The following is a 15416-nucleotide window of genomic DNA, read 5'->3' on the forward strand; positions in this document are numbered from 1 at the left end:
TTGATCTCACCCCTGACTCAAAGTGGTTCCCGTATAATGTGTCAGTGGTTTTGCACATGTGGCAACACAGGCTTTTTCAGCAATAAATGCAAAGGAAGAAATAAAATAATCAAGATGAATGAGAAGAAAAAAACACATAAAAGTAAAAAATGCAAATGCATACTATTGAAAAAAATAGTAAAAAATAGGGGAAAGGAAGTTTAGCAACATTTATGGAAAAGCATGAATTATTCATGATAATTCCCTAGATTTATTGTTCTCTATAATATTTTTGTTATTGTTATTGATTTTGATGATTTTTCAAAACATTTCCATAATTTTCCAAACTTATCTAGAATAGTACTATCTTTCTGTAAATCCTTTATTTATTTTTCATGTGTTATCAGATTTATGTATATTTCTATCCTCTTTTCTTAATGTGTTGCAAAACGTACAAAAGCACCACCATCTCATCCATCAAACCGTTTCAAAGGGAACAAAATTGTCTGATTTAAATAGTTGAGAGTTTTTCTTGTTCTGAAATAAATTGCTCCTTTATGCGTGGTTTTCTGTCCACGCAAAAAATATCTGGTCATACCACCTATAAGAGATCTCAAAATTTACCCACAAAAAGGGGATCTTGATATTGAATCCATAAAGATGGTGCAACGTTTCTCCTAGATGTCAAGATTGTACTCTCCCTATTTCAATTAATAAAGCACACACACATTTCAAAATTAAACTTTCACCATAAATTAGACCAATGAGTTATATGGGACAAAAATTAGGGACAATTGCATTTTTGCCCCTAGTTGGTTCCTACCCACGGGTTTTGCCCTCACTTTTCGAGCTTGCTTAGTTTTGCCCTTACTTTTTCCGTCACGGTCCCTCGAATGCCTTTTGACCGTTTGACCAAAACTTTGAAAATTCATAACTAATACATATGAACTCAGAAAAATGCAAATAAGATATCAAAATGTTCAGATAAGCATTACCTTTATGTGCATATCATTTCCATTCAGGACAAAAGCACCCTTTGAACTACCTGAGGTAATTAATGTTATTAACATTATTAAAAATAAAAAGGTATACACAATATTCTTTTCATGAATAAAAATTACATGCAAATGTAGGTGATGTTTTCTGAACATCCTGATATCTTATTTGCATTTTTCTAAGTTCGTATCAATTTTTTATGAAGTTTCCAAATAATGGTCAAAGTTGTATGAACATTCATAACAAGATGATACGAACTCAGAAAAATGCAAATAAGATATCAGGATGTTCAGAAAATATCACCTACATTTGCATGTAATTTTTATTCATGAAAAAATATATTTTATATACCTTTTTATTTTTAATAATGTTAATAACATTAATTACCTCAGGTAGTTTAAGGATGCTTTTGTCCTGAATGCAAATGATATGCACATAAAGGTAATGTTTATGTGAACATTTTAATATCTTTTTTGCATTTTTCTGAGTTCATATGAATTATTTATGAATTTTCAAAGTTTTGGTCAAATAGTCAAAGGGCATTCGAGGGACCATGGCGGAAAAAGTAAGGGCAAAACTGAGCAAGCTCGAAAAGTAAGGGCAAAACCCGCGGGGAAGAACCAACTAGGGGTAAAAATGCAATTGTCCCCAAAAATTATACCGTTGAATCGTATTCGAAAGAAGTTTTCAATGGTATGAATTTTTGGTTGGGTATGTGGGAATTGCATTGGTTCTATTGATTCAGGGCTCCAATATAAGGCCTTCATGGATAAGGCGGATAACGGGTACGGGTAATGCTTCACATCCCCTTCTCCGTCTTATCTTTTGGGTAAGGTATTTGATCCAACAATTTACCCGTAGATATATAAACTGGATCATCCATGTCCCCTGATAGAGTAATTGTCCACGGATGCGGGTAACCGTTAACCATTGCCGGTTTGAGTTGAGAAATTAAACAACCATCATTAATTATTCATTATGGCAACAGACGGTCCATTTTGAGGCCCGGGAAAGAATCTGTGTGCAATCATATGGGCATGCAAACTAATCCTTACTCCCTTCATTCCAATGAATAACATATACGTACACAATTTAATATAAACCATAAAAAGAGTAACAATATATATTTATGTGACTTAATTTTTACCTATCCTGGTCATTTTGCCGCAAAAGCCAAAGGATACCCAAACCTAGCCACAACATACGTCCTAGAAGGACTTACATGTTTAGGTCTCCTTTGGTTTGTAAGAATTTTGTCGGAACACTATAGGATAGGATTTGCAAAGAAAAAAAAAATCCTTTGAAGCCCTTTGGTTTGTAGGAATGGATTCCTATTCCTATGTAGGATAGGAATCAATTCTTCACATTTTGGAGCAAAAAAAACATTAGCCTAAACTCAATGGAAAAATTCCTAACCTATGCATCAAATGGCATCTTTTTCTCTATAGGAATTGAGATGCATGTCATCTCACTTTCTATGATTTTCCTATTCCTATAAAATTTCTATCCTATGAACTAAAGGAGGCCTTGTTGTGCTGAAATAATGCTTTTTTCTGAATGTTTCTACTGATTACGAACATGGGTTTTGCCGGTTTGACTCTCAATGGTTTGGATTTTCTTGCGTGTTAGGGCATCTTGGCTAAAGCAAAAGCCAAACAGCGTCAAAATAATGGGCTTCCCAAGTCTTAGAGCATCTCTAGCAGACTCTATAAAAGTCAAACCCGGAAAATGCGTTTACAGTTCGCTGCAGATCAGATTTGCGGGGTGAATTCATGTGCTGCAGACCAGACCCCGTATATGAAACTGTAAAATTTAAAGGAAAAAATATTCGCGAGGGAAACTTGCAATAACATTCATCATACATAGTTGATCATCATACTACATCATAGATATTTGTTCATCATACTACATCATAGTACTGCATAGGAGGGGGATCTGCGGGCCGTGTAGTGTACCCGAACCTAGGCTACCAAAATCGACGGCTGCGACGGCGACGACGCAACGGAGGAGCCGGAGGAGCTCAGTCCTCGTCAGAGTCGAGGTCGATCCAGACCTTGGCCTACTCGGTCTTCATTACGCGCAAGTCCGCCTCCTTGGACGCGTGCGCCTGCAATGCCGCGACGCCCTGCTCGAGGAAGATCTCCTTGATCTCAAGCTCGCGGCAGCGACGCGCGTCGGCCTCCTCCTCCTCCCTTGCCGAGCGCTCCATGATGGCGTGCTCGAGGTGGTCCTCCTGCCTCGGGGTCTTCGGGGCCGATGACGCCTCGATGCGGCGGGTCCGCGTCGTCCTCGAGCTTGATGGCGAGCGGCCCGAGCTTCTCCGGCTCTTTCTTGACCGGAGTGAGCCGCGAGCTCGAGGCGCCCATGGACGAGCTCCCCGCGGCAGAGGAGCCGGAGGAGGCGCGGCGGCGGGCCGTGAGCTCGCGGCGTTTGAATGCCGGCGGCGGCCGGCTCCCATAGTTGAGCCACTTCCGCGCCCCCCGCTTGCGTGCAACGTCGGAGATGCGGCAGCGGTGGCGCTCCGCGTCATTCCTACCACTTCAGTAGCCGTTCATGGGTCGGGAAGGGTCGCTAGGGATTTTTTTAGGCTCACCGACAGCGAGAAATTAGGGCATAGGGGGAGGAGAATCGCGACGGAGCAACGACGAAGGCGGATAGGGTTTGACCCATATCCGAGCGGTGAACCCGCATAAATAGCGATGCAGAGGGTCTTTTTCTGGGCCACGGTAAACTTTTTATGGGCCGGGCCCGGGATACGAAGTTGAAAAAAAACGGGCTAAACCCATATACTCGTCGAAATTACTCGGATTCGGCCCTTTTACGGGTATGCTAGAGATGCTTTTAGCTTTGGAAAAAGTCCAAAATAAACCTTGAAGTCATAGACGAAAGCTAAATTAAACCCTGAAGTTTGAATCCCAGAAATTGGCACTCTAGAGTTGTAATCCCGATCTATTTTGGACCCTAGACCTGTTTGGCACACTTGGAATATTACAATCCCAGCCGGGATAACCAGCTACTCTCACGGGCAAGAATTTGGGCCGGCCCACAATAACATAACAAGAATTCATGAAGCTTAAAAAATGTTCGCACATTTCTAAAATTGTTCAGAAGTATAAAAATGTTCCAGTTTTATATTTTTGGCATTATGAAATTCATTTTGTGTTTTTAAAAATTTATTTGGAATTCTGAAATTCTATTTGCATTTTAAAAACTGTTCATGATTTCAAAAAATTCACATTTGTCAAAAAATGTTCAGCATTCCAGCAGTTTTCCACATGCTATGAAAAATGTTTCGGATTTTCAGAATTGTTTCACAGTTTTTGAATAATGGTTCTGAAATTTTATAAATTATTTTGTAAATAATATGTTTAAAAAATGTTTCAGACTGTTGGGTGTGGACTCGACTGGGCCGGCACACCAGACACAAAGAGACTATTTTTTTCTTATCACGCACTGTAAAAATTCTTTCTTTCTTTTTCTTAACGCGCGGTGTAATAATTCCAAAAGAGAAAAACATGCCGTGGAGTGGAACTTGGGACATGGAAGGTTTGACCTGATTTCACTAGCCACTACACCAGACGACTATGACTGACAAAATAAGAGGCCAAAAATATTTAATCAGAAGCCAAATCATAGAACTTCGAAAACTTTTTGTAGGGGCAAACAAGTATTGAAAACGTATTTATTTCTGAAATCTTCGAACATTTTATAAAGTGCATTTTTCAAAATTTCAAATACTTTTAATAAACCAACAACTTTCAAAAAGAGAACACCTTTTGAAACATAAACATTTTTTAAACCTGAACAAAATTTTAAAGTGCAAACACTTTTTGAAGCATAAATTTTTTCTGAAACCTGAACAAAAGTTTAAAGTGCGAACACTTTTTGTACAATGTAAAAAAATGTTTGCGTGTTGTAAAAAAATGTGTCATAACCTTAACAGAATATACGTGACATGTGTTTGCAAAAAGTGTATGCAAATTTAAAAATGTTGAGCCATGTAAAAGAGTGTTCGTGTAGTTTTATAAAATGTTTATTGTCATTAAGAAAATTTAAAACATGTATTTGAAAAAAATATTACCATGTATAAAAAAAAGTTTGGAAACATTTAATTTAAAAATGTCGATAATTTATTTGAAAATATCAAAAGTTTATCAAATATTTAATGTATGCATTGAAAATGTACATTGGGTACTGAGAAAAATTAGACATGTGTAAAAATGAAAAAAGAAATGAAAACATAAAAGAAAATAATAAGATAAAACAAATTAGTGCGCGTGCGAGAGCGACTGCGCTACTGGGCCGACCCAATTCAGCAAATACCGACGAAGTCCTCCCAAGATTTAAAATGGATCGGAATTAAAAAGTTTGGTATGCTGATTTCACGAATTGAGAGTTCTGGGTTTGGTTTAGCTTTCTCCTACATATTCAAGGTTTGTTTTGGACTTTTTCCTTTAGCTTTCCTCTCTCCCTCTCCCCCTCCAAAAAGCCAGCACGAAGAAACGAAATGTAGCTACGCGGCCAGCGGCAACAGAGGAGGACGGAGCCGGAGGCGATGGAGAGCACCGCCCGCGTCTTCCCGCCCCTTAAAGGGCCAGCCACGAACCGCCAAGCCGCCTATCGTCTCAACCTCGAGCAACGCTTCGGCGACGCTGCGACCGTCGCCGAGGGCTTCCAAGCAGACGACGCGGCCGCCGGTCAGGGAGGACCCGCAACCGGAAGAGGATGGAGGTCAGCGACGAGGAGAGCGTGACTGGCCCCGCCCGCTCGCTGGGCACGGACTCGGAGCCGGAGTAGCCGGACCCCGCCGCGGCCGCAGCGGCTATCGCGCCGTACCCGGGGGACATCGACGACGAGACCGCGGCCGACCTCGCCCGCCTGCTGGACCCGGACTCGGAGCAGCCGGACCCCGCCGCGCTCCGGGCGGGTATGGCGCCGTACCTCGGGGACATCGACCGGTACATGCGGTCCCTGGAGGTGAGGGGCTTCTCGATTCCCCTTCTCGTCCGATCCTGCGTGTGGAGGTACGAGTTCGTTCTCCATGTCGGTTTTGTTAGGGGTCGGGTTTACATGGTTTTGCGGTCGGATTAGTCGCATCTGGTAGTTAAGGCGAGGTCGCATTGGATAGAATTGAGGAATTTTGGGGCGTGATCACGTTGTGCGCATGAGTTTCTGGAATTTGGGGGATCGTATTGTGTTGTGGATACATCTCGATACTGCAGTGAATTATTCAGTTTTTTTATGAATGTGGGATATATAATGTAGGAGTAGTTGTTTAGTTACTTGTGGTTAAGGCAATGGTGAAATTAGTGCACTATGGCATTGGACAATAGTGGGTTTCCATCTCTGCCGAGCAACGAATTTTTGCTACTCTATTAATAAACCAGAAGCAGGTTACACATTTATGGGATTACTACATGCCGAAGCTGGCAGTATGCACAGCAAGACACCAATGTTTGATAGCAAAGTATTGTAAAACCAAAGTATTTAGAAACTGCAGTATTTTTTTCTATAGGCACACGATACCACAGTAATAACATACTGGAGTATTTTGAAGTATTTGCAATACTGTAGACCTGTTTGGCTAGAACTTATATGTAATGTAAATTTGCAGTTAGCCATTTGTTAACAAGTCGCAAACACGCGCGTACGCAACTTGCTGACCGTTGCATACTGAACAACCAGCCGCATCCACAAACTTGAACGGACATGCACTAAACATCTATGCACTAAACTAGCTTACAATAAGATTAGGCAGCTGAACTAGTCTGAGGTACCATTGCATGCTGCCTGCAACTGGGCGGTCTTCAAACTCTGGAATGAGCTGTCACCGTCGAGAGGCACCAGTAGATGCACATCGAGAGACAAGGCACAGGATTGTGTATGGAGTTGTTTTTTCAGCGTGCTCAGTTTTAAAAAAAGAGGTCTGGAGTTCTTTTTTTAATACAGAGAAAAAACTGCGGTTTTGCAAATACTACAGTATTGAAACCACAATTTTTAGAGGTGACCAAACAGCTTACTGTAATTAAAACTGTGGTAATCTAAAAAACTGTAGTATTCATAAACTGTAGTATATTCTATGTTAGCTTCTCTTTTTGTCCTGATTTCATATCAGAAGCTGTGGGTTCTTCAGGGTGCATGGCATCTTAATTATCTGAAGATACAATTGTGACTATGGACATAATACAATATGTTTTCGCTGTTTGGGTTGATATAAATAGGCTCTTTCGGCGACTTAATTATCTACATTTTCTAGGCATCGAGGAGGCCGAGGGATGACTATATCTGGACAACACAGGAAGATATCAATCCCAAAATGAGGGCGGTCCTAGTGGACTGGCTGGTGGACGTGGCTTGTACATTCAGGCTTCCTGCTGACACACTTCACCTTGCAGTTTCATATGTCGACCGCTTCCTCACAACAAGTGTCATTAAACGGCATGAGCTGCAATTACTTGGTGTGACCGCATTGCTTGTTGCTGCGTAGGGAACTAAACCATTGCTTATCTCTTTTTTATTTATCTCTTAGCGTGACTATCTGATTAGCATGAATGGGTTGTTGCAGGAAATATGAAGATGACATATTTGTGCATGAGGTCCAAAGATACAGGGGCGTTACTGGCAACACGTACACCGCGCAGCAGGTTAGCCTTGCTTCTGCTTAACTTCCCATAGTACATTTCCAGGGCTTGAATGCTGAAGAAACATTTATGGTTTTTATGCACCGAAGGTTGTGAAGATGGAGACTGACATACTGAAATCTCTTAACTTTGAGATGGGGAGTCCTACTGCAAGAACTTTTCTAAGGTATGTGCTTGAGCAGAAACTTTTACATTCGAAAGATAAAATCTCCTCAGTAGTAAAACAGTTACGATGAAAGTTCAGATATATAATTAGTATTATGACTACTTCCGTATTGTGTTCAAATACATTCCTAAGCCTAACGTTTGGTACATGTCTGTTCTGTCAAACAAAATACTCTGAAATGAGATAAATCCTAGATGTGGCTAGTGAAAAGCTTATCAGAATTCATGTCTGTCTATGTCTAGCATAGCACATGGGCAGCATCTGAGAATAATTTTTTTTCCATGACATCTACTGAGGTACGCCGAACACAGTTTCGATGGCCAAGCCATCCCACGACCACGTTGTGTTCAGCATGTACAATAGTTACCATGTTTAATTCGCATAACATATATCTTGTCTTATGATTATTGCCACACTGGACTCAAAAGATCCTAACCCTGATGTTCAATGCATGTCTGTTGTAGGAGATACATAACTGTTTGCCGCGGACGCGATGTAAGCATCTGTTGCAGCATCTGATATTGTATTCACTTAATGTTCATTATTATAATGTCTATCCCCTCTTCAAACCTTAGCGTGCAAAAGCGGAGAAGCTGGAGTTTCTGTGTAGCTACCTTGCAGAATTGAGCTTGCTGGACTATGACTGCATACAGTTCAATCCATCAGTTGTTGCTGCTGCCTGCCTTTTTTTGGCCAGGTTCACAATCAGCCCAACTGCCCATCCTTGGGTAAGAAGACATGAGTACTCCTTTGTTGAATGTACACTATGCTTTATAATTTTCTGATATTGGTTTGTGTTTATTCTGCAGAACCTGACGCTGCAAAGGAACACGAAATACAAGGTCTCCGATCTCAAGTCTTGCATCTTGATGATACACGAATTGCAGTTGAATGGAACGTATCCGGGCCTGAAAGAAGACGCCGTCAAAGTCAAGTATAATGATCGCGAGGTAAGATATGCTTTCCCCAGTTTTTTGGCTTTCGCATGCGAACTTTTTTGTTTGAATTTGTTTTTCGATCACTGTACAGCTTGAGGGTGTGTCGGCAATGGCTTCACCTAAAAATATGCCTCCGCATTTCCTGAAGAACATCAGACGGTGAAAGGCCAAAGTACTCTTGCAACATCTTTTGCAGGCGTTGCAGAAACTACAAGTAGGGTTCTTTTGTTAGTAGATAGACTACAGGCTTTGTTCAGGCATTAGGGATTTGGGGCATCATCTGTCGGCTTCCTGCTTATCCATGCCTGCCGGGCTTTAGCAGAATCAGTTCCAGTTCCAGTTGCGTTGTAGCAGTGCGGCTACCTTCATTGATATGTTGCCATGATATGCGACTGGAGCATTTTTGTACATATGATAGAATACGATGGTGCCATACTCGGTGATATTCCATATGAAGTTTCAGGGCAAATCCTATCGTGTTACAACATTTCATTACTACTGTACCGTTTTATGCAGAATATATTGCCTCTGACCAGTGCACTGATTGCTGACGAACTTATTTCCCAAAGTGAAATGGATACTGCAACTACTGCACATGTCATCAGCAAAATAGTTGATGTACTCCCTCCAATCCATATTACTTTTTTTTTCAGTGGACCAATCCATATTACTTGTTGCTTTAGTACAACTTCAGTAAGGAGTGAGGCATTTTGGAGGCCAAGCTCCATGGAGCCCTTTATTTTCGAAAAATTCAAAATTCATTTTTTCGGGGTTCAAAAAAATCTGAAAAAAAATGCAAGTATACAAAGATGAAATGTAGTATGTGTGTAAAAATTCAGGATGAAATACCTTGAAATGTGACCTGTGCAAAAAAAAAGTTCATTGACTGAGGATGAATAGTATCATGTGATCAAAAGCCTCATATTTGTCCTTTTTGCACATCCCTCATTTCAACGTATTTTGTCCTAAAAATTTCACACGTGTACATTGTGTCTTCATCTATATGTGTATTTTTCATGATTTTTTGAAATCTAGACATGAATTTTGATGAAATTTGAAAAATGCTGTTAGAGGCCTCCATGGAGCTCGGCCTCCAAAAGGCGTTTTTGTCCAGTAAGCATTTATTGCTGACAAACTTATTTCCCAAAGTGAAATGGAATGCGTAAATTGATTGATTAACAACACACCTAACAGCAACATATCAAAGCTGATGTACAGCAACATATCAACGTTGTAACCTGCGCGTCCTCGGACGTTTGTAACTGAACTTCTTACTTTTCAATGCAAAAGAAACGAAAAAAAAGGAAAGAAAAACGATTGGGATCTCAAAGAACAGCAATTGCTCACAACTGATCCAGCTAACAAAATGTCAGTTCTCAATAGTAATGTTGTAATCTGTTTGTACAATTTCTACACCAGTCAACTTGATGCCAGAATGCTAAACAAAATTACACCAATATCACATCCAATGCCTTGTACAGATTAATGACCCCAATCTAATGCAAGCATACATAAGGGGGGTAAAGAAGAAAAGGAAAGAAAATTACATATTTGGTTTGAAGACCTTATTCGGGATTAAATAAAGATATGTGTTGTGCAAGGAATATTATAGGATGATCTCATCTTGCACACTGGCATTGAGAGTTTTATTTGGGAGCACGATACTGTTAGTTACAACTACTTCATCTTCAACATCAACGGCTTCACCTGCATTTAGCTAGCACGTCAAATCGAGCATAGGAACTATCCCTACGTAAAGCATATTATCACAAGATTTTTATGGGAAGGTAACAAGATATCATCTAGGAACGGTCTTACCAAGAATGGTGATACCAAGTTTGGCATTGTGGTCACCTTCACCCTGTATTCAGAAAGTAATTTTGTTATGTGATGCACCCAGAAAAGACTGGATTAGCAGTATACGTAATTGTAACTTCGTCTCAAAGACAGATACAGCGAGACGTACTGTCACACCAAAAGTAACTTTTTTCAGCAAAGTCATAGTAATTTTGCACACGGAACCACAAAATGTTATGTTTAAAACAGTACAGTAGATATGTTCAGTGCAGAGAAGCATAAACATTAAAATCTACGTACTTCTCAAATTGGACTAGAACAGAAACATCAGAATATGAAAGGTTCCAAGCTTTCTATGATGAAAGAGGTGAAAATGAGTAATTGTTAATAGGATAGGTAAGCAATTATAGAAAATCTTGCCTGTACACGTGACCATTTCCCTACTGTTGACTTCCACCCTACTATTGAATGTATGACAACTGCATTCTCCTGCAACCAAATGAATTATCTGAGACGCAGGTACCTAAATGTGGGTTATCATTTGGTAAAGAGAGGAAGACTAACCATAATTTCGACATCATCCAGAATGATGCAACTGATAAGCCTGGCACCTGCTCCAATGCGTGCATTTGCTGATATCGAAACATTGGGACCAATCTGTATATGGATAGCGTATAAAAAGATAAAACCATCACTAACTATTGACATGTTATAAATATAATTTCAAGGATATCACACACCATGGTATATCACAATCTACTAAATTTATGTTGAAGAACCAGATGTTACCTTTGCAGTTAGATGCACCTTTGCAGATGGATGGATGTATACGTCACCTACGATAGTGGCACCCTTTTTGCCATCTCCAGATGCTAAAAGATGAGGAGAGGTATGGCGGAACTGGGAGAGATATAGGCCAGAGCATCTCAAAGACATCCTATGCATAGATGCAACACTGGTCAATCAACAACTTCAAGATTAGAAAGAGCACCGTCAAGAACTATATTTACCCTGGGGTCTTGATCTGTTCCCAAAAATCAAGTGTCTGGTATGTGTAAAGTTCCTTCTTTCCTGCTAGAGGAGATAAGATATCTTGATCTAACCGAACATAATCTGCCGGAATTGCCCTGTTGACAATTAACACAAGATGTTCAGTATCCTATAAATAATTTGGGATCACCTTAATGGAAGCTCTATCGTTTCTCTACAGATTTCTTGGAAAAACTAAAAAGAAGACAAAATAGCCGAATTGCTAGATACAGGACCTTAATCGGGCCAACAACGATAGAAGAAAATATGCTTTCTACAAAGCAGCAAGGACAGTATGATGGCCAATTAGTCCTCCTACCCATTTCTTTTCTTATTCTGAATTGATATGATGGCCATGTAAGGCATATTCTATGATTTTATATTTCCATGCACAATCCCCCTGGAACCTAAAGAAATGATCATGAGTTCATGACGCCTTCAAGCAAACAAAGGGTCATTCCAGAAGACAACTTCAGAAAACATGGCAAACATTTGTTTTATTGCGATGAGAAGATGTGGTAGCAATCCATGTGCACTGAACTTAGCTATCTTCAAAATATAAGGGGGAAATCATCGGAGGTACAGCAAGACAAGGATAGCAGTTTATCAGTATCATGGAAGTGAATTCTTTTTTCAAGGATACATGAAACTGAATTCTTGTTTGTGGACAATTAATCCATCTAACGAGACATTGATTTGCTAAAAGATCAGTGGTAAAATTAGTTGTGTTTGTAAAAATATGTTCCAAGACATTTGTATTTCAAGTTAGAACATAGACATCTTGCAGTTCACGTTCAACTTCCTGGTGATGCATTAATTTGGTAGTACGACATCATATTCTTTAAAATAGCACCGACGAATGCCATGATTAAAAAATAATCAAATACACATTAACTAAGAAATAACCCAAATAAATATGCAGGAAAATGAATAGAAGATACACACATACTTCGTTGCTGATTGAAGAGCTTCAAAGCTGGATACACGGCGCAAATTAGCTGAAATTTTAGCATTGAGAGTGATTAAAGTTTGTGCTGTAAACAGGAAGTACCAATAGGAGGACCAAAACAAGACTAATGAAGAAAATATTAACCGACTAGAACTAATATACTTTCTCAAATTTGTATGTCACCAAGCTGTCAGAATTTTAGCTCAACTGGAACAGCCAAACCTCTTTGACTAATGGTTTGAATGGCGATGCTAGCAAAAACAAAACATGCCTCACGGGAGCATGACCAAAACAAAATGAGGCAAAAATTAGTAGCGAGGTGAAGGAATGGGCAAACAAACCATGGACAATATGTGTAAACCATAGCAATTTAAAAGGCAAAAAAATGTACTATAACTGAGCATAATACCTCTGTCTTTCTTCTGTTTTAGGACATCCTCGATAGCAAGTAATATCTTGGGTGTAAATATATAGACTCCACAATTTATGAGATCACTCACCTACACATGTATAAAATGCATTAGCGCTAAGCTAACTACTCCCTAAAAACGATTGGTTGTTCCAAAATAATTTGAAAACCAAATAAGACATGCACAATTCTCCAAATGGAAAATAGAACAGCAAACCAAACAACAAATAATCAGCACTGTATACTCACAAAAGTCTCTGGTTTTTCTGTATAGTGTAACAGTTCATTTGTTTCAGGGTCAGCTACTAACTCGCCAAATTGGTTGGCTGACTCCGCAGATACCTGAGAAAGATTTTCGGGATAATGTTATGACTTATGCATGAGAATACTATATGAACTCTGCTTACGGCTAATATGGAAGTTACTAGTATGGCATTCTCACACCTTATTGACTAGCAAAGTGCCCATGCCTCCATACTTTTTATGGGCCTCTGCAATGAAGAGATGGTGATACTTTTAGTGACGAGTGTTCAACAGAAAATTAACAAAGCAAACACTGTTAATAATACACAATGAGCAATCCCAACTTCAGCTACTTGGCAACCTACCGAGCATGTCTGGCAAGGGGAAGCTAGAACAGACGTCACAGTTCAGCAAAACAATGTGTGCCTGCAAAAAAAAACATAAGGGTATTTAGAGGGCAAAAGTTCCCTTATTCTGACCCAGAACAGCGAAGTAGATACCAGTAAAACCCAACCAGTTGCATATCTCTCAGAGAATTTACTAAGGAATTTTGTAGGATTTTAAATCCATGGGAATTTTTCCGTTAGAGATTTAGAGTCCATCTGATTCAAAGGAATGGACCCTCCAAATTCTATGGATTGGTTTTCTACTAGGGGATATTACTATTCCATAGAATTCCTAGCAAGAGGTTAGACCTCCTTGAAATTTTGTGTCTATGAGACAACTATGGCATTGGCATCCATTCGGTCCCTATGCAAAATACCGGTGTTTTTCCTGTGGCGCAACCAAATAACTTCTATAACCGATTTCTGTGTTTTTATATTCAATGTAGGATTCCAAATGTCAAAACATCTTATTCCTAAGTTCTACCTATTCTTGTGTTTTCAAATCCTGCAAACCACAGCGGCGCTAAACTCAACTACTCAAACATGCCAGGTCGAAGGAACACACTAGAATCCACCCTAACAAATAGCGGCAAATGCCAAACAACTAATTCAGTTCCACATTTTTTTAAATGAAGATGATATTTGGTCAAGAGCAGACCGGAGTGTCCTCCATGATGTAGTCCCTGAAGCTGTAGAGCCCTCCGGCTGACCCGCGTGGCTTATCCTCCCTCAGGTACCTAGAATTAAACAGCACTCAGTCAGTGGCAGTTCACCGCAGTCTGAATCCGACGCGCCTAAACTGACAGGAAGTGAAGTGGAGGCGTCGGGGAGGACACGAAGCGAACCTGACAGGGATCCTGAGCTCGTTGGAGATGGAGGAGACGTAGAGCGCGAACTCCCGCTCCTCGTAGAACCCGATGAGGTATATCTGCGCCAGGTTGGGGATCTGCAGCGGTGGGATCGAAAAGGCCTCAATTCTGACACGAGCCACCAAGCAAATGCGGAAGGCGGAGAGGAGAGGGAGGGGGCGTGGGTCATACGCGGCGGCAGGCGGAGATGTGGTGGTGCACCATGGGCTGGCCGGCGAGCGGGAAGAGCGGCTTGGGCACGTTGAGCGACAGCGGCCGGAACCGCGTCCCTGCACACCCAACCAACCACCGGACAATCAGAGACGAAGCCACGCGAGGCGCGGAAGGGGGGGGGGGGGGGGGCCGCCGGGGGGGGGGGGGGGGGTCACGCCGGGGGACGGGCGGGCGCAGATCTGCGGCGTACCTTTGGTGGGGCCGCCGACCATGATGACGGCGACGACGCGCTGCTCGGAGCCGGCCATGGCTGCGCGTGGCGCCTCGGCGGCGGAGCTGAGCCTGAGTCTGAGCGGCGCTGCGGCCGCGCGGGGTGTGGTGACTGGTGAGATTTGAGGCGAGGGGAGCCGGAGGGGAGAGCGTTTGGACTTTGGACCGTGGGGGTTTGACGAGGACGGGCGGGGCGAGGCGAGGCGGGAGCGTGCGTGCGTGTGTTGTGTTGGCGCTGGTGAAGTTGGGTTGGAGACGATGGTAGGCTCTGACTCTACGGGGTTCCGCGCATCTGGATGCGGTGGGATCTGTGCGCGATCCGGCATCGAGCGGCGTGCGGGGTGGTGGCCTGGTGGGTTGGACTTGAGCCGAGGGTGTGGCAATGGCACGGCGCGCCGGAGTTTTGCTTCCCACGCGCGGTTGGATCTCTAGCTTTTGGAGTTTTGATGAGTTCCCGTGATCAAGGACGTGAGAAAAATTTTACCATCAAAAAAAGGACGTGAGAATTTTTCTTAAGTACGGTACAATCACAGATACTCACATACACATATATTTTATTTTATTTTATTCTTGCACGTAACACACACGTAC

General features: G+C 41.5%; 2 protein-coding genes across 2 annotated transcripts; one reads left to right on the forward strand and one right to left on the reverse strand.

Moving 5' to 3' along the window:
- The first annotated feature begins 5530 nt into the window (after positions 1–5530).
- On the forward strand, positions 5531–9189 carry LOC125554852 (putative cyclin-A3-1). The gene is made up of 9 exons (XM_048718249.1): positions 5531–5686; positions 5773–5952; positions 7232–7458; positions 7541–7619; positions 7706–7782; positions 8247–8277; positions 8358–8510; positions 8592–8732; positions 8812–9189. Exons 1-9 carry the CDS (start codon positions 5531–5533, stop codon positions 8881–8883), a joined length of 1116 nt encoding a protein of 371 aa, XP_048574206.1. The 3' UTR covers positions 8884–9189.
- An 881-nt stretch (positions 9190–10070) lies between these two features.
- On the reverse strand, positions 10071–15136 carry LOC125552547 (mannose-1-phosphate guanyltransferase alpha). The gene is made up of 15 exons (XM_048716148.1): positions 14806–15136; positions 14574–14671; positions 14379–14479; positions 14192–14270; positions 13513–13573; positions 13349–13395; positions 13154–13246; positions 12905–12995; positions 12496–12544; positions 11528–11644; positions 11307–11454; positions 11082–11174; positions 10938–11006; positions 10539–10581; positions 10071–10427 (listed from the first exon to the last, which is right to left on the reverse strand). Exons 1-15 carry the CDS (start codon positions 14861–14863, stop codon positions 10327–10329), a joined length of 1248 nt encoding a protein of 415 aa, XP_048572105.1. The 5' UTR covers positions 14864–15136; the 3' UTR covers positions 10071–10326.
- Between the last annotated feature and the right edge of the window lie 280 nt (positions 15137–15416).

The sequence above is a fragment of the Triticum urartu genome, chromosome 4, assembly GCF_003073215.2.
Source record: "Triticum urartu cultivar G1812 chromosome 4, Tu2.1, whole genome shotgun sequence".
NCBI classification, from domain to species: domain Eukaryota; kingdom Viridiplantae; phylum Streptophyta; class Magnoliopsida; order Poales; family Poaceae; genus Triticum; species Triticum urartu.